The following is a 24,360-nucleotide window of genomic DNA, read 5'->3' on the forward strand; positions in this document are numbered from 1 at the left end:
TTGGGTAACTGGTGTCTGTACCATTTGTGTTTGGAATAGTCCATCAAGAGAGTATCTGTTTATGTGATGACTACATGATCATCCATGCTCAATTTTGGTTAAGATGTTATCACTTTCACAGGACTTGAATGGACTTTTTAATTTGACATTTACAAAAGGAAGAAATCTATCAAAAAGAAAGTATGAGTATTGCATACATTGATTTATTAAGCTGTTATTTTAAGCACATAGAAAATTAATTAGGTGTATATTATGCTGCTGTGTTTGCTTTCATTCCCAATCCCCTCTCACTGAGATATTTTGACCCTAAGAGGCTGAAAGCAGTCCACCATCTTGTCCTGTCTTCTGCCCTATCTCCCTTATCCGAATTCATGTTTCTTGCTTCTTTGCTCTTGTGATGACCCAGCCAGATCACAAGCAGTGTCCCTCAGATATCATCAACATTTGTGAACATATTTACGGGAGTGCTGTTTTGCTGCTGCAGCTCCTGTAATTGTTCTCATGCCTTGCTACAGCACTGACTTCCTCCAACCTCCACTTACTGCCTTTAACTCATAACTTACAGATTCCAATTTGGTCCTATCCTCACTGCTCACTATAAGATCTTGCTTTTTCTTTGGTATCTAATACCCTAGGAAATGTCACAGGATTCTTAGTCTTTCATGGCATTACCGATCGGATCTGCTCCTTTAAAGAACCTCATATCTAGCTTCAAGCTTACTAGGTTAGTAGACTCCCTGGTGATCTTTTGTTATCACTGACACCAGGCCTATGCTGGCTACAGTGGCCCATTTGTCACCCACTAATCAGAGTAGCCACTTGGCTAAAACTGAGTTCACATTGAATGATAATCTTTCCCGGTCTAGCTGCTATCTACATCATTATTTGACAATATTCTGAGTTGTTCCACCAGCTCATAGGCAACGTCATATACCTTCCTACATGTGTAGGAGTAGGAGTAGGAGAGACTCATGTCCTTGCAGGATCCCTCTATGAAAATTTTCTTCCTAAAAAGAAAAGGCAGCTATGTTAGTCATTATCTCTGTTTATCCCACCAAATTTTTCTTCTCTCTCTGATTCAGGAGTTAAAGTCGTGTTTCTCTGCAAATCCAGGGTTATGTGGTTGGAGAAAATTCTCACACTGATTTTAAGGCTTCAGATTTAACATCAGGCTTGTAAGTACTCTGACATTAGAAGGATACACAGATACCAATTCACACATCCTTATTTTGTGTGATAATTGCTGATTGTAGGCTTAATTCAGATCATAATTTTTTCAGGCCTAAAGATGGCTATATTTCTCTTTCTGTACTGGACACTGTGGCCCTAAGCCCAGACATCTTCCTTAGGGCTGAGACAGCCCAGCTGCTGGAAATATCAGCTGTTCTGGGTACACTGCTGCCCCTCCCTGGAAATTGTGGTTTAAGGCAGGAAACTACCTTACCCAGTATTATGGCCTTTCCGGTGGTGTGGCTATAACCAGTGACTGGTAGATATGGATGCAAAGGCCAGGTACCCTGGCTTCAATTTGGCAGAACTCTGAAGGGGCTATCCCTGCATTTGAGCTCCAGAAGGACTGGCCAATGCTTCAGCTCCATTTGAAAATCAGTTTAACTTTCTCCTTTTAATCCTGCCTTTTTAATAGACATAACCCATGAGAGTACTCCCACAATAAGCCTTTTCACAATCTACTTTCAGGAATCCAATCTAAGATACCCTCCCACCACCCCAACCGTTTGTGAGGGGACAGATCTCCGCTTATGGCCTTTACAACAAACCTCACTTTACTCCCCATACAGATCCTCTCCTATTTCACCATGGTCTCTAATTTGCTTGGCTACTTGAACTTAAGTTTCTCTCTACTTTTCAGTCCATAAATCAACCTAGCAGAACTAAGCAGGAATAAACTGCTTCTAATTATATTTAATTGGGTTTTTGCAGTAAAAATATGACATAATCAAGGTTCTAAGAATTTATAGAAATGATGAAAAATTGAGTGAAGGAAATGATTGGAAATTTGCAGTTGTATTGTGAGAAAAATCAATGATTGAAAATAGATGGATAATTTTGCAGAGATTTTTGTTTTTCCACAAGAAAATGATTATTTCTAATATCCGTATATGTAGTCTTAAGTTAGAAGAATAGGTTGAAGTCAAAAGTGAGTGTAATAGTTTTGTTCCAAGCTGTAATAGATGAGAATCAATTCACACAGGAAAGAAGTGGGGAGAGAGAGAGAGAGAGAAAGAAAGAGAGAGAACATAGTAGCAGCAGATTGATGAGGTCTTCTCAAACTGGAAAACTTTAGTAAAGCCAATTTCTAAAGCCCCATTACCATGGGAAATAGCTTATAAATGTAGTTGTTATCATTATAATTTTATGAGAAATGTGACTAGCACAAATATGTAAGCAAATAAATTTAAAACTAAAAGGAATATCAAGAGTCAACTAATCTTAGGGGATCTTAAGGGAGGCCAATGTTGAAGGGCTTTGGTTGGAGAAGGGTGAGTTAGTTATTCAACTTCTGAAATCATAAGCAAAATTGTGTGTATGCATTTGTCTACATTTATTTCAAAGAGAAATCAGGATTTTCATTAGATTCTCATGTAGATATTTATGACCCAAGAAAACACCAAACCTTGGGTAAAACTAAAACTAGTCAAGGAAACTGCTGTTTTATGCTAACCTGACATGAATTTTCTGTATGAATTTGGCAAAATATTTAACATTTTTGCATGTATAGATTAAAGTGATAATTATAGACTTTTCACAGAGAAAGATGATGGGAATATCTATGTTTTCTTGGTTAAGAACTAAAAAGTTGTTAGTCACATATGCCAGGATTGATGAAGATGCAGCCTCTAAATTTATATTCGGCATCTTCATAAAAATGACATGTCCTGAGAAAGACATTATAGTAGTAGTTAATTATAACTACTATAATTATATTCATGTATATTAACAACTATATGCCTTCTTAGATGAAAAGGATGTGTTTAAACAAAATTATAATCATGTAAGTAGTTTACCAGTACTTGTGATTCTTTCTGGAAATGTGTAAAAGTATGTGCAAAACTTTATTCTGTTTCTCTTATTTCACATTTATTGAGCATTATAGTAAATAGGTTGAATAGTATCTATTTTAATTATTCAAGTTAGAAATCAAATATAATAAAATCTGAAGACTTAACTTACAAGGATGATTTTCAGTGTTAAGATCCATAACAGGATTACACACTCATCTATGTTTTATATTTCATGCCTGAAAGTGCTAGCTAGCATTGAGCAAAATTCTCAATGTGCATTCTTTCCGGATGAACTACAGTTAGACAACTAAATCTGTAATGCAATATAACATGGTCCTATTAACCTAGTGATGCAGAAAAGACCATCTGTACCACACTGGATATGACTAAACTATAGGAATAAACTAAATGCCTATGTAGTAATTAATTTAAGAAAGCCAGTGAATTGTTTTTAAAGGAGTAGTGTAAAGTAAATGATGAAAAATTAATAAAAGTAGTCATTGACTTTCAATGCATCGTAATAAGCTTGCAGAATTGATTTGTAAACTGCTTTAAAACTCAATTTCATGTGCATTAAAGACTAATCAAATGACTTCAATGCAGTTCACTGATTTTCAGCTTGGCAATTTACTTGAGCATACAAAAGTTATTAGTAGAGATATGTAAGAATGCTTGCAAAACAGTTGTCACGATGCACTGTTACTTAATCTTATTTGCGCGGATTGGTTACTCTTATCTTTGTCTTATTAATCTAGAGTTTAACGTTGAATGTACTTGTGGTTTGTCTGTACATTGTCATGTCTTTTACCACAGAGAGAAGTAGTAGAATGATGGTTACCAGAGGATAGGAACGGTAGTAGGGTAGGGGGTGGGGGACAAAGTGGGGATGGGTAATGGACACCAAAATACAGTTAGATAGAAGGAATTAGGTCTGGTGTTTGGTAGCACTTTAGAGCAACAATAGTTAACAATAATTTATCGAGTATTTCAAAATAACTAAAAGAGTAGAATGGGAATGTTCCTGACACAAAAAAATGATAAATGCTTGAGATGATGCATATCCCAATTACACTGATTTGATCATTACACAATGTATTCTTGCATCAAAAATCACATGCACTTCATAAATATGTACAATTATATATCCATAATAATTAATAATAAAAATGTTTAATTCTTTTGCAATGATTTGTATCACTATTAACTGCTAGACCACAAATGAAAGCTTATAATAATAAATTGGCCTTAAATTCTCAAATTTTCTTTAACAGATATTTTACATAAACTTTATCAATGAGTTAAATCAAATAGAGAGGACATGGTATAGAGTTCACCATTTTCCATGAACTATTGAGTTCTACTCAATCAATATTTTTTGTTAAATATCAGTGAGTACAATTCCAGGAGGTTAAGATTCTCTAATTATTATGGCCAGAGCAATTAAATATTCTAGTTTTCCTGCAGTCAAAATTGAGCACAGTCTGAGTTCAGTTTAGAATCTGTTTGTGAAAATTCATTTACCATGCCAAGTCATTCAGTCAGAGCTTGGACTCAATGGTAAGTAAGCAAAACAGCCTGGGGCCCTGCCCTTCTGAGGCCTATAGTCCAGTCATGGAAAAAACGTTAAACAGAAAATCAACAAGTGCATAGTTATTAACTGTGGTGAAAGCTATGAAAGGGGTGGTAACCTGTTCAGAAAGAAGGAAAAGCTTCCCCATGAAATCGATTTGGTGCTAAAATCTAAAGGATAAGCTCAGTAGGTGAAGTAAAAAGGATAAACAGAAAGAAGCCATGAATCTGAAAGAAGCACAGACCTCCAGGGGAATTAAAATTCCATATGACTGGGTTCTAGAGAGCAAAGAACAGAGATGAAGCTGCAGGATGGAGAGAGTTTTGTCTTCCATCCCCAAAGAGAAAGTTATTGGTAGCAGGGGAGGACAGGGGAAGGGTGGAATTGTGCAATAGTTTACAAGATCATATATTAATTTTTCTTTCTTTAGAGATAGGGTCTCTCTCTGTCACTTAGGCTGGGGTGCAGTGGCTCAATCATAGCTCACTGTAGCCTCAAACTCATAGGCTCAATCTATCCTCCCACTGCAGCCTCCCGCTCGGACTACAGGCATATGCCACCATACCTAGTTTTTTGTTTTTTTTTTTCTGTAGAGACGGGGGTTCTTGCTATGTTGCCCAGATTCATCTCAAATGCCCGACCTCAAGAGATCATTATGCCTTTTCTTCACAAAGTGCTGGCATTACAGGCACAAGCCACTGTGCCATCCTCTGAATTTTTTTAAAGATAAAAATTATTATTTTTAAGGATGGCCAATAATGGTACAAATGTGAAAAGTGATAGCATTTTCTTGCAAGAAATTATGTGAACCAGTATAGTAGCTAGGAAATATGTAGGAGCAGTGAAGATGAGACAAATGAAAACAGATATTCAGGAGGTGAAATGAATACAATTAAGGGATTGATATTAATGGACTATTGGGGATGAGTGGAAGAGAGAGAATAGTATCTAGAATGGTCCTCAAGTCTCAGGCTTATATGACTGGATGGATTGTGATGCCATTCACTAAAAAAAAAAAAAAAAAAAAAAAAAAAAACCTGGGCTTGGAGGGTCAGATTATGAAACCGGACTTGTTATAAGATTTTAAGGTGTCTTTCAAGTGGAGATGTTGATGAATCTATTAGATATACAGGTTTGGAACACAGAGGAGAGGTCTAGGCTGGAGATAAATATTTAGGAGTCATTGGACTGAAGACAGAATTGAATATGTGCATGTAGAAAAAAAGCATCCACTGGGAGAGTATACTCAAAATGGAGAAATGTTTGTGAGTTTTGAGAGTGTTCTTCCATGTTTTAGAAGCATCTTCAGTGCATTGAGGAAAAGTTCATAGTAAATATATTAAAGATAATGGTATCTATGACATTTAAATAATATAAGAAGGTAGTTAATATTGCAGCCCAAAGATTTAAGTTGACTGACCATAAGGTCAGTGTGTAATTGTAAAGCCACGGATAATGTGGACCTAGATTACTGTGGGGACAATAAAAATGACAATCTTTGCATTTTCTTGTAAACCATACTTAGAGAAGCTTTGGCTCACAGATTATTGTTTGGATGCTTTCTCGTATGTTTTTATGTTCTTTAAGGAGTGGAAGTTTTACTTTATTAGTTTTTTTAGTTTATAAACAAATTCATGCTTGACATAAAAAAAAGATATATAAAGAGGGATGCATACATTATATCTCCCTACTTCCAAACCCACCCACTGAGCTAGTCAACATTAAAAGTTTGAAGCTTTTATATGAACAAATAATAAGCTTTTGTTTTTGATGAAAATTATGTGAACACATGGAGTTTAAACTTGCTTTTTTTACTTAACATTATATATGAGCAACCTTTTAAAGAATATAATAGGATTCCAAATAATACAAATGCCATAATTTATTCAGTAATTCTCCTTCTAATGGATAATCCAATTGTTTCTAGTTTTTATGCCTTTGCAATATCCCATATGTGGATTGCTGAGTCAAAATAAATGTATATGTTTTTTCATTTTAATAGATACTGTCCAAAGACTTTCCAAAGAGTTTGCAGCAATCTGCAATCCCACCACCAAAATGTCAGAATGCTCCCCAGCATTCTTTAACAGCACTACATGTTATGCTTTCTTTCATTTACTGCAAAATTGAAGACTAGAAAAATTATATCCTCTTGTTTTACTTTGCAGTTTTTACTACTAGTGAGTTTATATACCTAACAATTAAAGTTTAATATTTTAATGTTATATTTATTAGTTAATATTTTAATTTTTAACATCAGCTCTTTAAAGTTTATATTTAGTTGTCCTTCTGTGCATCAGCCACTCTGAGATATATAACATTATATGCCATACTATCCAATTTTGGAGCAAAAAAAAAAACAGGAAACAGGAAAAAGAAATCTTTACAAGTACAGTACATTGCTCTTTTAAACCAAAAGTCTTTAAGAATTCCAGATGGAATGATAAACCTCTCATACACAGTTGACCCCACTTTTCCCACCCAAACTCGACTCACAATATTATTCAATACAAATATTCTAAATATGCAAGATCTATTCTTTACCTCACCTCACTTCCTTCCTGCCTGCTCCAACACATTAGCCCCCCATCACCCACACATGTACATAGGCTATACTCACTCCTGTGTCTATCCCTGGACTTATGATGCCTTAGATCATATTTTCTTAAAACTCTGTTCATCCTTCAATTTCTCTAGAAAAGTGGATGTAGAGTGGATGCATGTTTTTATTTTATTAAAGCTAAAAGTCTCCTATCATCCAAATACTTTTATGTCACTGGTGTGGATCTAATCATCAGAAATATGATAAAATTATTTACTGTTTTCTTGCTACTTATGTCATACTTCACACTGGTCTCAGAGAAGATTTCCATAATATCCCCTATTCCAACTATAACCATTGATTCATAATTATTTTTACATGATGTTTAAATATGAGTAAACAATGTTTGTTTTTGTTACAGGATATATCATTTGCCTTATAATAATGCTCTCTCCCATCTCCATTTATAGGGAAATTTTTCGGGTTCAAATTCCCTGGTCTGAGAGTTCTCACTTACAGAAAGCAGTCCTTACCACAAGAAGACCCCGATGTGGTGGTCATCGATTCATCTAAACACAGTGATGATTCAGTAGCCATGAAGCATTTTAAGTCTCCTACAAAAGAAAGCTGCAGCCCCTCTGAAGCAGATGACACAAAAGCTTTGATACAGCCCAGCAAATGTTCTCCCTTGGTGAATATATCCGGACCTCTTGACCATTCCTCTCCCAAAAGGCAATGGGACCGACTCTACCCTGACATGCTGCAGTCAAGTTCCCAGCTATCCCATTCCAGATCAAGGGAAAGCTTATGTAGTATACGGAGAGCATCTTCAGTTCATGATATAGAAGGATTCGGCGTCCACCCCAAGAACATATTTAGAGACCGACATGCCAGCGAAGGTATGTTTGATTTTTTTTTAAAAATGGAAACATATATACATGGATAATAAATGATTAGTTGCATATTGTTTTAAATTTCAACAATAATCTCTATACATTGGGGAAAGAAATGTGATTAAAGGCTATTAAAAACCTGAGTCCTACACTCAGAGTTGTTACTGATTTTCTCTTTGAACCATAGTGAGTAATTTAGTGTCTTCTGGCTTCTTTATCTGTATTTCTGAAATAGTATAACAATTATCTGCCTACCACATGGAGTGTTAATTAATTAATGCTTATTATAACATGTGCTTAGGTGATGAACACCATCATCTCAAGCATAATTAATTTTGCTGCATTTAGCAAATGATCATGCCCTGGGAAGAAAGAATTTGTGCCATCAGAGGGCTAGTTCATTGACCGACTCTTTCCAAAGGGAGCAGCATAGGAACTGTGATGTACTGAGTGATCAGAAAGCTGTAAGCTGACAGGGGTGCAAGGTACGTAGGAAGAAGGGGAAAAATTTAAAGGGAAAAAAATCTTGAAAGTCCTGATCTCAACCAAAATCAACTTGAAAAGCAAATCAGAATTTATTTCTCCCTGGCCTCTTTATGTTCACATTCTTACATTAGCCAGTAGTGAAATTAAGGATACTTAAAAAGCAATGGCAGAAACAATTTATCATGAACATGGTAATTGATAACATCGGTTAAGTACTTACTGTGTCTGAGGCAATGTAAATGCTTGACACACATTAAGTCTCATTTTACTCTCATAAGAAACCCAAATTAGGAATCATTTTTAAGCCCTATTTAGTAAGTGAGGAAACAGAGGCTTAACTATGTTAAATAAATAACATAAATAACTAGACTAAGGTTACAGAGCTAGTCAGTGTCAGAGCCTGGCTTCAAACGCAGGACTGCCTGTCTCCATAGTCTACAATCAAATCCATGCAATCTTTTTCCTCCCTCACTCCTGCTCCTCCATGAAACCTTGCCATAGGAGGAGTCTGTTGAATCTCTTGACTTTCCCCAAGGAGTCTGAGAATCAATGTTCCTGGCATGGGTACATCAGATCCACTTTTCAGATTCCCATAGATTTGGGTTCTTGAGAGACCTGCTGTCCAGGCTGCTGCTAGTTTTGTCTTTAAAACATTGATTCTTAGTGTGAGGTGTTAGGCACTTTGTCAGCTGATCACACTTATTTTTCCAGCCTCATTTCTAGCCCCAGCAAGACTCCCCTCCCTACTACATACTCTATTCTCCACCTGCACAGATATAATTTGCCTTTTCCCAAAAATGTAACATGTGTTTTCTTGCTTCATTACTTTGTTATGCCTGGAATACTCTTCCCCACCTTGTCTCTCCTTACACTACCACTCAGCAGCAGGGACACATTTCCGCCTTCCCAAACCAAAAGAATTAAATCATTTCACACTCAAGTGTGCAAACCAATATTTACACATAGTGTAGCATGGATTGCATTTTATATTTATTGTGTATTATATGTCTATCATTCTTGTCAGATATGTAAGCAAATAATTATGTTGCTGTGAGCTCCTCCAACATAGACACTCTGGCATAGTGAGCTCTGCACCCTTAGTATCTAGCACAATTATCTACTTCATGGCAGATACTCGATAAATATTGGTGTGACATTGAGAAGACCATGTGATGTTGAGAGGACTGTGCTTGTGAGTTCTGTTTCAAAATCATGCAGATTAGAAAATAATGAGTTATCTGCTCCATCATACTTTGAAGTTAAATGAAGTCTTAGGAGTAAATCATATAGAGGATCTTTATTTAAAGGACACCATGAAGTAGAGAAGGCAGAAGAGGTGAAAGGAAGAGTTAGCAGGAAAAAGTTCAAAGAAAGATAAATCAATAGCTCAGAAAAAGATACAAGAGCAATTAGCGCATCTATTTTAATCTCTGGGCCAAAGAAGGTCAGAGGGAAAAAAGAAAATACAAGGCCAATTCCCAAATTGGATAATCATCTAAGGACCTATCCCATTTAGTAATGGTAGGCTCAATATTTTCTGACAGAATGAAACTGCTAGAATTTGATATTTGATCAGTGAGTCCTGTGGCTAAACAGCAACAATAAATTAAATATGGTAATTCAAATGACCAGCATATGTTTTAGCTAGTTTAGTTAGTGTAGTCACTTTTAGCAATCATACTGACTTTTCAGAAATTGCCCTTTCAGAGATTCCCTAGAGAGATCCTGACTTCTATAATAACAGTGGTATAGTAAAATTCAAAAACAACAAATTTGAAAATCAAACTGATACATAATCAGTGCATTGTACTGACTTAGCCTGTATTTAGACAGTGGTGCTGAGTAGTTTAGATTAGATTTCTGGATTTAACTTCATTGTTTTTAATTTATATGATATCCATTTAGTGCACAGTTACTGATACAATTATGAGAAAGAATGATTTAATATTTTTGGATTTCTCAGTACAGGTACTATACATAAACATTTGGTGCTAAGATCATCCTCGATTTTTCTCCCTCACCCAAAGTAAGCTGTTTTCAAAAAAAATATTACTTTCTTACAGATTATGCTGGAGTCAACATGTGACTATAGATTGATAAATTCAGAGGGTATTTTATACTTCATCTTTAGAGCAATTTTAGCTACAAAATCACTGATTAGCAAAAAAGAAACTATACTTCCTAAGACTTTATAATTTGGTATATTTTAGAAATAGAGCCATTGATAAGGAAAGATGGAAAACTTTTATAAGTGATTTTAGTTTTATGAATTCATGTAACTGATTAACAGGTGAAATCATGCACAAGATTTCAAAGTCTGATTGTTGTCTCCTCATTCAAATAAATAAAAATGTTCTCCTGTACAGGCTATCTTCACAGAACTTTAAATATTTTGCAGATATATTAATGAATAATATTTTACCTTATCCTCTCATTTAATCCACGTTATCAAGTACCTTAGAACCATACTTTTCAAACCATCTTTGATGAAGAACCAGAATTTTGTTTTCTAATTAATTCATCACTGACCAATACATTTGTGAAGTCAATAAAAATGTACTACTATGAAAATAAAATGTAAAAAATAGACACAAAATATAAACCCCAATTGTTTTACTATTAGATTAATCAGATATTCAATTACTCTGCCAAACTGCTACAAAAGATTCCAAATATTTACTCCAATTTCTGTACTCGCATTGTCATGGAAGAATAACAAGCAGATCTCAGCTAAGACCAGTGCACAAGCCACACTGTGCCTTGGAAGGTCAAAGCTGTAATAACTATATAATGTAATGTTTTGTTAGTTTTCTTGGAATTGGTAAATCTTTACATATAATTTTTAGGTTTCATAAGTACAGTTATAATTTATAACTACTTGCAAGCAGTTGTTACTTTACTAATGGTTTTTGGACCCAGCTTCCAATAGAGCACATTCATTCTGAGTAATCAAGATCTCTTCCACTATCTCTATTTGTTTTTTGTGATTCTCTCAAAGAGGAAAGGGAGTTGTCATCTACGGCCACAGTTTTATTAGTATGTCTTTGTCCAATGCAATGTCTACGAGCAATTCAATATATCACACTCTTAGAATTATTTCAGTTGTAAGCTTTAAAATTATTATGATATACCCCAAGATTTTAAATGGGCACATTGTTAGCATAGATATCAACAAAATGCTGAACAGATTTTTCAAATCTTGGATATGTTTGAATGGTTTTGATATGACAGTGACATTTATTTTAAGCTTGTGTGTTTCATAGCTAGTAAATGCATATTTTGTTAGTGGCAAGTATGCCACATTTAGATCGCTGATCTCAAAATAAATTTGAAAATATTTAATTTAGATTTTAAAAGAGCCCATTTTATTACAAATCAAATTTTTCAATATTCTAGTAATTACACTGAATTCATTGTGACAACATTAATAAAAATGTTTACGTTTTTAAAAACAATCTAATCTTTCATTTACTTCTTGCGATTATTTTTGCCTAAGAATGACTCTTTGAGTTACATTTGCTATTTTTAAAATATATATTGAAGAACATTTGGAGAAGGACAGTTAATAAAATTGTGATTCATAATGTAAGTTGGAGCCAGGCAGAGTGGAGCCAGGCAGACTGGTGTGGTTGTAGTCTCAGCTACTAAGGAGGCTCAGGCATGAGGATTCTTGAGCCTAGAAGTTCAAGTCCATCCAGAGAGATATAGCCAGAACTTGTCCCTAAAGGAAGGAAGGAAGGAAGGAAGGAAGGAAGGAAGGAAGGAAGGAAGGAAGGAAAGAAGGAAGGAAAGGAGGCAAGGAGGGAAGGAAGGAAGGAAGGAAGGAAGGAAGGAAGGAAGGAAGGAAGGAAGGAGGGATGGAGGGAGGAAGGAACTGTTATCTTAGAAACATTTTCCTTATTAACATACTAGGTTAAATTATATGCAAAAAAACACTTAACATGCAAAATGTGGAGTCTTCCTTTGAGTATAATCTAAGTGATAGTTGAGGAGACACTAAAATTGGCTGTTGACAAGGTTGAAAGTTTTGTCACAACTGCAGCAGCTAAGGAAGTCTATTTCCAAACTGTCATAATTATAAAATCTGTACTTTGGAATCCATTTAAATTGAGATAAATGCTTCACATATTTAAGTAAGAATGTATATTATGACAGATACTATTTAATATATGCATGTTACTTGGTGGAATAGTACACAATGTTAATTTCAATTAAAGAGAAATTTTGCATCATATTCTGATTTCTCTGATTGTTTTTATACAGGTAATTCAGTGTATATAATGTAATTTTAGTCTTCTTTTTATATTTCTCTTTTTTTATCCTTATGTGCTCAAAACAGACAATGGTCGCAATGTCAAAGGTAATGTACAAACTCAAATTTCACCATCTGATGTTCAACGTGCCCCTTTACTCGGCATGTTAACTTGCCTGCTGTATGCCCTGTTCAATGCAACATCTTCATGCTGCCCTTAGCTATTTGGGGTGCCTGGTGGAGACATCATGGCTTGATTTTGCTACAGACATTGTTATTTCTCTGCTGTGTCACCAAAATGATCATGACCTCCTTTTGTCTGCAAGAATTATAAGCCTAGGTTGACAATGAATACTTCCTAAATATTTAAATCACTTGGAAAAACACAAATATCAAGCTAAATATATTCTGATGTGACAGAGACACAAAAGCCTATTTCAGGAAAACAAAAATTTTGAGTGTAGGATTAAATAAGCATCACTTCACTTGTTCCTCTTTTGTTTCCTCAAAACTAGTTTCACGTTCCTGGATGGCAGGGGGTATGGTTTTCAGCTTACTGTAGTAGTAAACTATATATGCATGATAGTTGTTTTCTATTTTTCTTTATTATATTTTAATCATTTTAATTTTGTTCTATATTAGTCTGAAATCACTGGCATGACCTACAACTACCATAGGGTTATATTTAACTGGGAATACTCTGGATAAATTTGGATTGGGCTGAAAATTTGAAATTCACTTCTGGTTTCTACTATATCATAGTAGATACAAGGATCACGAAATATAATAACCATATTATTATCATCAAATTGAAAACCATTGGGATTTGGTCTTTCAACATAGGCCATGCATGCTGCTGTGGGTGTGCAAATGGTGATTGTGACTTATTTTGTGCATGTGTGTTGCATGAACACGTCTCCACCAGTAACCGTCATTACTTAGAATTCACTGTTTTGACCACTCTATCCTATATGTCACTGGTACACTGACCACTGTGCAATTTTGTATATTGATTTCTCAATTGCTTCCCTAAAATAATTCAGAGCTGGTGATGGTTATGAATGAATTAATAGCGCTAGGGAGCAAAGATGTTTGATCAGCAACCTAGGGAGATTTGAAAATCAGGGAAATTATGGCAGTATCCCCCAAAACCCACCCCAATTTTATTTTGTAAGCACTTTAAAAGGGTCTATGCAGGTTGACCCCAATAGTGGGATGGGATTTCACCTACATCATTGTTCTTTTTTTCTTTTGACCTGTCCACTGTGATTTCTAAAAGGGAGCAAATTAGTGTCAACTGTGTGTGGTGGTTTGCACGGACATAATTCAGAATGTAACCTCAAGAAGCAGGATACAGATAGTTCTTGCCAACTAGCTTTAGGATTTAACAATTAGCAGTAAATTAGTAGGCATTAATTAATTTTCTAGTGATTTTTAAATGTAGTGCTAAATGAGCCTAATTTTTCTCAACAAATAGAAAATTGGACTTGTTTAACTTTCAAACTACTAGTTCACATATATGTCAAAGTACAGCTATTTTATTTTAGTGTCATAAAACAATTCATTTACTCTCCAGCCTTTTTTTCTCAACTCTCTCATTTTTAATAAGAGTCGTCTTTGAATAAAGATACACTTTATTTATTACATAGATTTCAGATTGTACATCAATTTTACGACCACAATTTAAAGTATATGGTAGAATCATCAAAGTCAGAATTTGGCATTACAAATCTCTAAACCATTGTAGAAAGTTTTCACATATTAATACTTAAGAAATTGTATCCCCAAATTGGAGAAAACATTTGCAAACTTAATTAAATTTAATGTAAATTTTCACTCGAAAGTCTTCATTACTTTTTTCAAGCTCTGGTTTTGAAAACTATTAACAATGTTTAAGTGTCTGCCTCTAAGATTTTTCACAAAGCCATTAACATTGCTAATTAGGTACAGGACCCCTGAAGTGTGCATTTTAAATTGTTTTGACTTTGCTTCTATACCAGATCTAAATAAAAGACTAAAAATGCAGGTTTCTACACTGCTTTGTGTACAAAATGCATAATTATAATTAATTATTTCAATATTCAACCAAAAAACATTATTTTGGTTGAATTTAATTCTAATTATTTAATTCTGAATTAAATAAATAACTTAGGAAGTGTTGGTAATGTCTTCAACATCATCTGATTTATTCATGTCAGGTGAGGTATTGGCTAAGTACCTTGCACAGGTGGTACATTTATCTCCAGAGGATGCCATTCTTTAACTTTCTCAGGAAGTCTGTGTTAGTGCCTGCTACACAAAGAGCTAACCTAAATCCTTCTTTCTGATATGTATTTTTTTCTCCTTCATCTATCTCTACTGGACAGAGATACTAGCTGACTACTGCTAATGATGATGCAATATCACAGTAAAAAGACAGCAAATTGGTACTCTATCTTTTTCTAAAACTAATTTCCACTTAATCTTCTTTCTTAGGATCTATTTCGTTTCCCTTTAATAAATTTTCCTAGCATTCTGACTCCTTAAGCTAACATTTCAAAGTTCTTTGTTAAAAGTGTAGACCATTGTCAAAGAGTGGAAAAGTTATTTCAAATAAATTGCACATCCTGCATATACATATGTATGTATTATAATTTTTTAACAACTTCTCTAATATGTGAGAGGGGTACCTAATCCTACCTCCATCACTCATATATTAATTTTTACCTCAAACTTGGTGGCTTTTCTATTTTGCTTTATAAGTCATCAGTAAAAATCCATCTCACTTTCTCTACTTCGTAAATAAGTCATAATGCAATTTTGCCCCTTTAATGCTTCCACCTCCTTGTTATCTCAAGTAGCCCTGCTTCCCTCTGACATTGGTGTGTTCCATTTCCAATTAGTCTATGAATCTGTCATATGACTCTGAAGTAAAACTACTTTCAAGGTTTGTTACAGCTTTTATCTCCTCTCTAGCCTATATGACTCATAAACGAAATAAATTAATCTAATACAACTTGTTTCTCATAGGCTGCATTGGCCATTACTCAGTATCTTGTCATCTGATAAGGATTTGCAAATTGATTTTCAATGATAACAGTTTACTCCTGCAAATAATATGTCATGCACTGAAACAGACAATATGAAGAAAAATAATTTGATGATTACTTCTTACGCATCTTTCTAAGTGCTTAATTAGTTGCCTTATACTTATTGACAGTGTTCTTTTACAAAGTTTAATTATTAAACACTGCATTTGCATCTTCTTTCATGTTAAGTCGCTTCAGCAATTTGGGTTTTATTAGACTTTAGCTAAATAAACTCAATGCCCTAAGATATATTGTACAAACTCCTGCTGATTTAAAAACAACCTTTGTCTGTTTGGTTTCCTCCTTTCCTATCACATTTAGCACTCCAAAATGACTTTTTAAAGTAGCATTATTTTTTTAATCTATCAGATGCCCTTAGCTATATTTGCAGCACTATCTAAAAGAAAAATATATTCTCCTTTAGCATCTCATAACTCATGGTAAATTTAAATAGCCTCATCATATAAATTTTAAATATCTTTAAAATTCTTCCCAGTTGTTGCTTTAGCCTCTAGCTTCATGTCTAAATGTAGGTATTTCTTTGTAGTTGGAAATTGGCCTACTTTATGTTTAATCAGACCCTTGAAATATATTAAAGCACTCTCCAGCTGTTGGTTTAGTCTACTTGGTTACCTGTTTTCCACCTTCTCCTAATATATTGAAAAATGTAACCTTGTCATCCATCTTGCAAATGCTTCTCTGAAGAACATCAAGTCCTCCTCTATGCTTTTGCGTTTTACATGACTTTCTGTTGAATCTCTTATTTCCCTCTATTTCTCCCCATTCATTTCCTTTAAATTTATTTACTTTGTTTTTCAGGTTATTCTCCTTTCTTTCATTAGAATCCTAAATCCCATCTGTTCATGATCACTCAGTGAGGCTGCCTTTCACCTTTAAATCCTCAACCAAGGCCCCTCTGAATATAGACTTAGGAGGTAGGAAACCCTGCATTCTGGTCCTTTATTCTTATTCTTTTCTGCCCTCATATTCTGTCCGCTTAGGTTTACAATTGGTGAAATAAGGATATTGTTAATACCTACCTTAGTTGAAATGTTGAAATTTTTTTCATTTGCATTTAGATGGGCTTAGAGGAACCTAAGCCAACACTGATCATCTTGAAGACTCTAGAAGTCTTCTGCATTTAAACATCTGCTTTAAAATCAGTAGAAAGAAGCATAATTATCTTTTTTATACAGCATGAAATAAATTTTAAATGCTTTATCTAAGTAGCTTGCACAAGTTATTTTAAGTTTTGCTGAATTAATTAAAATATAGATTAAAAGAAAATGTGGATTAACTCTTTAAGACTAAGAGCCAAAAAGAAAAAAACCTCAGAATAGAGTAAGAGTTTAGAAGGTTTTTCCACCTGCAAATAAGAGAAGCTAAAATAGTGAATGCAATGAAGTTGCAAATTCTGAGGCCAAATTTGAGTATGACATTTTATCAACCAGTTTCTCAATCATATCAGATCCGATGTCTCCTTGTCTCAATAAATATTTCGTTATACTCACTTTCCGATCCTGAAATGGAACTCAGAGATAATTTAACCTATTTATAAAATATCAACATGATTCCCTAACTGTAATATACAGGAGAAATAAAAGAAAAGCAGTTTACAATAAAATATTTATTTCAATATGTTAGTGTTCAAATATAACTGCACTAGAAAACATAATGCAATCATCAGACATATGAAGAAAACTTGGTTTTAAAAGCATTAAGTACATGAGAAAATATTCCATACAGGTACCAGATAAAATGGTACAGCAGGAGTATAGATGGGCAGCATAATCAAAACCACCATTGGAGTCAAGAATTATATCAGACTTATTTATACATGAATTTTAAAAATGGGAAGTAACTAAAATTTAATTATGATTAATATACCAATATAAACTGAAGAGAAAATAAGGAAGTATGGTATTCTTATAAATGAGCTAGCTCTTGCTTTTAATAGTAGTGTCAAAATGATACCTTCCGTGATATAATGCAATAGTAGTGAATTGCACAGAAGAAAGAAATCCCACTAGATGTCAGGGCATATATTCATCCTCTAATACATAAAAAAAATCCTGCAAACATGCTTTGTTATGTAATGAGAAATCGAAGATGTAATGGAAAATGAAATGACAATTGAGACATTATAGAGAAGTTGTGGCAGATCTCCAGGGAGTTTTGAGAATGAGACTGAAAACCAACAGCCAACCCAAAGACAAATAAATAATTACAAGTGTTTCATTTCTAAGAGACAGGTTCCTTTTCATAGTATCATATCATTTTACAGATATAGGAGGATATTTATATAAAATATTTTTGAAGGAACTTTTATTAGTGTGATTTTGGTAATTTTCTGAAAATTTAATAATATTTGGTTCCAACACTGACAAAGAAGACTCAAATCTCTTAGCTTACATATTTGCAAATAACAGATCCAAACACAGATTGTAATCTAAACTCTGAAATTTTCTATTGGCTATTCAAATGCCACAAGGAGTGTAGCTCTAAGTGGCATAATTTTCCAAAATGATGAACAATTTCTGATAATGTTCTGAATAAAACAATATATATTCTTACCTCTACATGGATTGTAGCTCTGGAAATTTCAATTTATATTAAAATCATGGAAAAAAGCACATTGTGGTGTTTATATGTGAAACAGTTGGTTTTAAGGCTCAGTTCATGAATAAACAGGCTTTTCACCTGCATGAATGGCCTTGAGGCATGTAAGGCAATTCTTTAAGGCAGGAGGATTGTGACATTGAAATTCTTTCATAATTGTGACACAAAAAATGCCCCCACAAATCTCCCCTAGAGTGAAATACTACCATAGTTGAAATCACATACTTATATAAGTGTAGCCAATTCAGTGGAGTTTACTGGAACTGGTCACAAGGGTAATTAAAGTAGATTAACAGTGTCTTTCTGTCTATTAACATTGTAGAATCTGTGATGACATTGATGATCCATGAATTTAGCCAAATTTTAAACCACTCTGTGGACAATTCGCTACAGAAATGCAGCATAGAGAAGGATGATACAGAAAGAGAGTGGAAAGATGAGCTTAAGGGTTTTGAATACAATTTAACTATATATTTGATCTCTGTTACCTATAATCTCTTAATAGCATCCCTGTTAAATAACCTAAGGAGTGAAAATATGACATTAGAGTTGGGGAAAAGACAGTATCTAAGAAATCTGAAATCCTAGCATAATTTACAAATTGTAAATATTAAGATATGAAACCTAGAACTCAACTATAGAATGCTGCAGAAAGGGAAACACTATCCTGGTATGCATTACAATAAAATAAATCAGTGATGTGGGCTGGAGGCTTCCAAAACGACCTGAAGAATGGAGTTTCTGTCAGAGAACTATCTGAAGGCTAGATGAATTTGTTGCCACTATTGGCTCTCATTTCTATCTTTGTATAAATAGTAAAGAGAGTTAGGTTCTATATGCAAATGAGAACATACGAGGCAATAAATTCCTGGAGAGCTCATGACATTTTTCTTCTAGATGGACTTGGTCATCGTCATGGATAAGACTCAGGGAGTCAACAGAAATGCAACTCAAGAAACACAGTATTTGTTAAATACATGAAAATTTATTAATATTACTTCAAACTTTTATAATAAACAAGGGTAAACTTTTATGAACAAGTGTAGTGTGATTTTCCCCCAGAGTGACTACGAACAAAATGATGAGCATTGATTTCTTAGTATTATATCTGACCCAAGTTGATTGATTGCTGTCCAAAATACAAAATCTTTGTCTAATTTTAAAATGTTTATACCTTGCTTGATGCTTAAAGTACATTTTGATCCCGAAAATGGGTTCACTTCATTTTGAACAGGGAAAAAAATAACAGAAGGCAACCATGCCGCCTAACAAGTTTATTGATGCAATTTGTATGTTTTAACCACTTCCTGGGGCACAAAAACAGCGAGCTCACGATTTTTATAAAATTCTCCCTGTTGTTAATTTCTAAGAGCTAAATAACAGTGTATGTAATATTGCTCATTATATAAGATACTTCTCAGAGAATTTCCTGATTCTCCATAAGCAACTGACAACAGAGTCATCCCAAAGGAAGATATAGCTCGTCAGTCTAATCCCTCAACAAAGAAACCAGGAGTCTTGCCACCTTGCCAAGTTATCTTTGTAGGAAAGATTTCGAGAAGTGACTAGGTATTATCAACCTCAGACATGCCCTATTACCTAGCTGCGGTCACTTCTATTGTAAGTTATGTTTGCCAGAGCATTCTTCTTATGTGGTTTTTATAGCACCCTTTTCTTTCTCAGAAAGTGGTCAAGACTTAAACATAAGTGAAAGAAAAAAAAAAAGGATCTAAAAATCCCACATATGATCCGAGAGTTTTCAATAGAGTACACACATTCACACAAAAATGGCCTTTCACCCTCTGCAGTTTTATCTGTAATTCCTTCATCTGGGTTTAACTCTTTCAGAAGCTCTGTGGAGCATCTCATATAGGTAGTGGAAACATATGAAGAGCCTAGATGGCTTGTCACTCCTCAGTGACACAGAGAGGGGAGTAACACAAATTGAAGCAGGGTATATAATCCATTTGGAAATTTCATGGCCAATATGACTTTAACCATAGGTAAGTCCTTCTTAAATAATCCTCAAATTACAAAATGAAATTTATAAGAAACTTTAAAGGTAGAATTTGACCAATAACAGAGAGTGTAGTTTTTTCTTTTATTCTAGCTTTTAATGAAAGAAACTAATTAACAGCTAAATCTGCCATTTGCTCTCTGGGTACACACTTAGAACCCAGTCTTATTCTCAGATACTCACATGCCATTCCATGTGGCCCAAGGTGACCCTAAGCCCTGTGTCCAGGTATAAGCTGGCTGCATTCAGTCACACTCAAATCAGGATCATATTGGTCAGGAATCATTAGCAGGGCATTCAGAAGTCTCTTTCTTCTATATATTCTTATATTACTCTTACAAATACTTTCCACTTTTTTTAGGGCCTTTTAATCATATCAAGTCAAGCCTCCTGGGATCCACATCAGATTCAAACCTCAACAAATACAGCACCATTAACAAGATTCCACAGCTCACTCTGAATTTTTCAGAGGTCAAAACTGAGAAAAAGAATTCATCGCCTCCTTCTTCAGATAAAACTATTATTGCACCCAAGGTTAAGGATCGAACACACAATGTGACTGAGAAAGTGACCCAGGTAGGACACAATTTTCTTATCAATTTCAACTGTTTTAGAGGTTTGTTTCTGCACCATAAAACATGTTCTTTTTCTTATAAATGACTATCAGTAGAGGTAAGACATTTATTTGTACTCCTATTTATCTTGAGATGTTGGGCAACTCTCTAATATAACAGATTAATAAAGTTGTATACTGTGATTTTATATATTACAAGACTAAGCAAAAATGGGCTAACATGGTATGGTTGCTCCCACTTTCGTAGAGGTTGTTAACCTGCTATTCGTCATGTTTGGACACTTATTGTTTGGATGCCAACTCTCACATTATTAAAACATGGTTTTTAATATAATGGATGTGTCTGTTGAAGCTTTAGGGGACTAATTAGGGTTTGCTCTGAACTGTGGTATCCTTTTGCACTTACTCTACTAACTAGAGTCAGATCTAAGTCAGTTAACTTAGGGAAAAGAGCTGTCTGAGATGATGAAAAGTCAGTGGAACACCACATTTTATTGGAACAATATCTAATTGTTTTCAAATAAATACTGCAACTTGAACTAGGATAAAAAGCTAGCAGGTGTTCTGCTTCAGAAGTAGATAAAAATGATTTCTACTTATTATATCAATATACCAACCTAAGCAGTATATAGCTTTTGCTTACAGTGCACTTCCATTGTTGGGAATTCATGACTTTAAAATTTGTCAAGCAAGCGGTTCTTTTATGAACAATTTACTCAGTATATTTGCTTAGGAAATCTTTGCATAAACTCTCTATAATATAAAGCCAAGCTTGCCCCCATTCTTTATCCCAAGCATTGAAGTTTTTGAATTAATGAAGTTTTTCTGTAATTGTAATCACTACAAACCACACTATAGTACTGTTTCCAGATAACCTCTTATGTGTGAGCTGAAATAGCTATGAAAAGACCATGAGCAAGTTATAAATAGACCTGTGCAGTCTATATTTATTTGAGGTGAGAAATTATACATGCCATTCTTGAGAGCATTTTTTCTATATATTTTAATATTTATGTAGTGAAGAGGCTTTCTTTTCTTGGCATTTCACTTTTCTTAACTTATATTTAGTAAAATGGGTAAATGAACAGTTTACTGTTACACACATTGTATTGACATCATTTTGATAGCTTTGTATTTTCCTTTCAATTGTTTTTACTTTAAAAGTTTTATTATTTATACATTCCTACCATTATATGAATATATGGGAATCAAGAGACTTAAGAGGAGACAGAAGAAAAGTTGGAAATATTAGGATCAGGGCCCTGCAAGTGCACAAGGGAATAAAATTTAAAGAGAAGCACAGCATGGCAATGGGGACTGTGGCGAACTGTGTAGTGCAGTCCCCATCTAAAGCAGACAGCTGATATGCAGCTCTAGCTAACTGTGGTTAGGCAGAAATGCTTGACCAATTAATGAATGCTTGCAAATCTTCCCATTTTAAAAGAGAAGCTGGAAATGCAGAATTTAAGATAACCTCTTTATTTCTTAAAGTTGACAAACTAAAAAATGCTTTGAACTCTTCTTTAGGCTGAACAAAACACATCTTAAGGCCTGTGTGCAGCCATGTGTGATCTCAGCAAGTCTTTCATGTGCTTGGTCCACCACAGAGGCCACCCTATGCCGCCATGTTCAGCAGATCCACTGTGCCAGGAGAATGTGATACACACAGAGATCCGAGAAGCACCTGCTCTGGGGGCTTTCTCAGATAGTGGGACAGGAAACATATATACAAATATCAATAATGAAATGCATGGTAATAAAGAATATTAGGGAGAAAGTTATTCACTATAAGGGAAGAATTTGCAGGGAAGAAAAAGAGACAGGATTAAACACTGAAGCCAGATCTAGAAGGTCACATCAAACTGCGTAGTCAGTAAATTTTAAGAGCATAAATCAGAGTCAAACTGGATTGTGTTTTATTTCAGCCATTTTTTGTAAGCCGAATGCAAGTGGCATTTATTGTGTGACATTAAGGCAAATTTCAGGACTGGGAAAACTTACTTCTCAGAGTTGATATAAGAATTAAATAGAAATGTGGAAAGTGTCCATCCTAGTACTAAGTACATAACAAGCAATGTCAGGTCATTATTATGTTTATTAATATTCTTCTATGATCCCGCAACTCTCCTCACCATTTCTGCAGGATCTCTTTATCCCTACATCACGAGGGCCTTAGTAGAACACCTGGCAGAATGGAGTTCATGAAATGTTTGCTGAATAAATGAGTGCATAAATGGATGGAAGAGTTAGCCAAGGGAAGGGATAAGAATTCCAGGTAGAAAAAAACACAAGAACAAAGTTATGAAGGCATTAAAGTCCATATGACTTTTTAGAACAAGTGATTTTCTGAGCCGGTGAGAGGCTAGTCTGGAAAATTTACCTTCAAAATAACACTTTTCTACCTTTTCACATAAGTGCCATCGGGGTCTGAGTAAAATGCAAGAGTTTCCATCAAAAGCTTTGCATTTTTCTGGTCTCACACTTTATCTTTAAAAGCCCTGTGACTTTCAAATTTAGCTTTGTAACATAACAATATTTGTTTTAACATTTAAAATGTGTTAAAATACTATTATAGACCTAATGTTGTGTCCCCACCAAAATTTATATGTTGAAACGTAATCACCAGCATGATGGCATTTGGAGATGGGACCTTTTGAGAATGGGTCATGAGTGTGGAGCTCTCATAAATGGGATTAGTGTCCTTGTAAAAGAGGCCCCAGAGAGCTCTTTGGCCCTCTTCTGCACTGTGAGGTTACAATGAAAAGATGGAGATTATTTATGAACAAGGAAGCAGGCCCTCACCAGGCACTAAATGGGCTGGCAACTTGATCTTGGACTTCACAGCCCCCATAACTGTGGACAATACATTTCTCTTATTTGTAAGCTACCCAGTTGATGAGTATTTTATTTTAGCAGCCCAAATGGACTAAGATGACTACTCACCACTGAGTGAATCTGAGGCCCACAGAAAGGCCCCAGAGTTTTCCTAAAGCTTCTTATGCTTCCCACAAATTGTGGAGTGCCCCCCTCCCATTCTCCAAAGTACCCCAATTGGAGAGGTGTGATACAGGCAAAAGCCTTTTTCAAACTGCTGGAAGATCAGAATTTGATCATATTTTATAAAAGTTCTAAGTTCTCTTTTTTTTTACAGTGTAAAAAATACAATGAATGGGAGGAAATTCTGGAGTCAGGTAAAACACTTAAGTTGCTATGGTCCTTGCTAGAAATAATAAGGGATTGAATAAAGGCTGAGACCAGAAACTGGGAAAAAAGGCATCAGTAGAAATGCTTTATCTTCTTTGTAGGGGCGCCTTTT

At 34.7% G+C, this 24,360-nt stretch overlaps 1 protein-coding gene across 2 annotated transcripts in view; it reads left to right on the plus strand.

Moving 5' to 3' along the window:
• KCNH7 (potassium voltage-gated channel subfamily H member 7) overlaps positions 1 to 24,360 on the plus strand; it is a 465,696-nt gene that overhangs the window by 312,717 nt on the left and 128,619 nt on the right. For both annotated transcript variants that reach the window (XM_030797574.1, XM_030797575.1), the window contains exons 4-6: positions 7,606 to 8,034; positions 12,854 to 12,874; positions 20,832 to 21,046. In XM_030797574.1, coding sequence (XP_030653434.1) covers positions 7,606 to 8,034; positions 12,854 to 12,874; positions 20,832 to 21,046 — 665 coding nt within the window. The remainder of the gene's footprint in view (positions 1 to 7,605; positions 8,035 to 12,853; positions 12,875 to 20,831; positions 21,047 to 24,360) is intronic.

This window comes from Nomascus leucogenys, chromosome 17 (assembly GCF_006542625.1).
Source record: "Nomascus leucogenys isolate Asia chromosome 17, Asia_NLE_v1, whole genome shotgun sequence".
Taxonomy (NCBI): Eukaryota; Metazoa; Chordata; class Mammalia; order Primates; family Hylobatidae; genus Nomascus; species Nomascus leucogenys.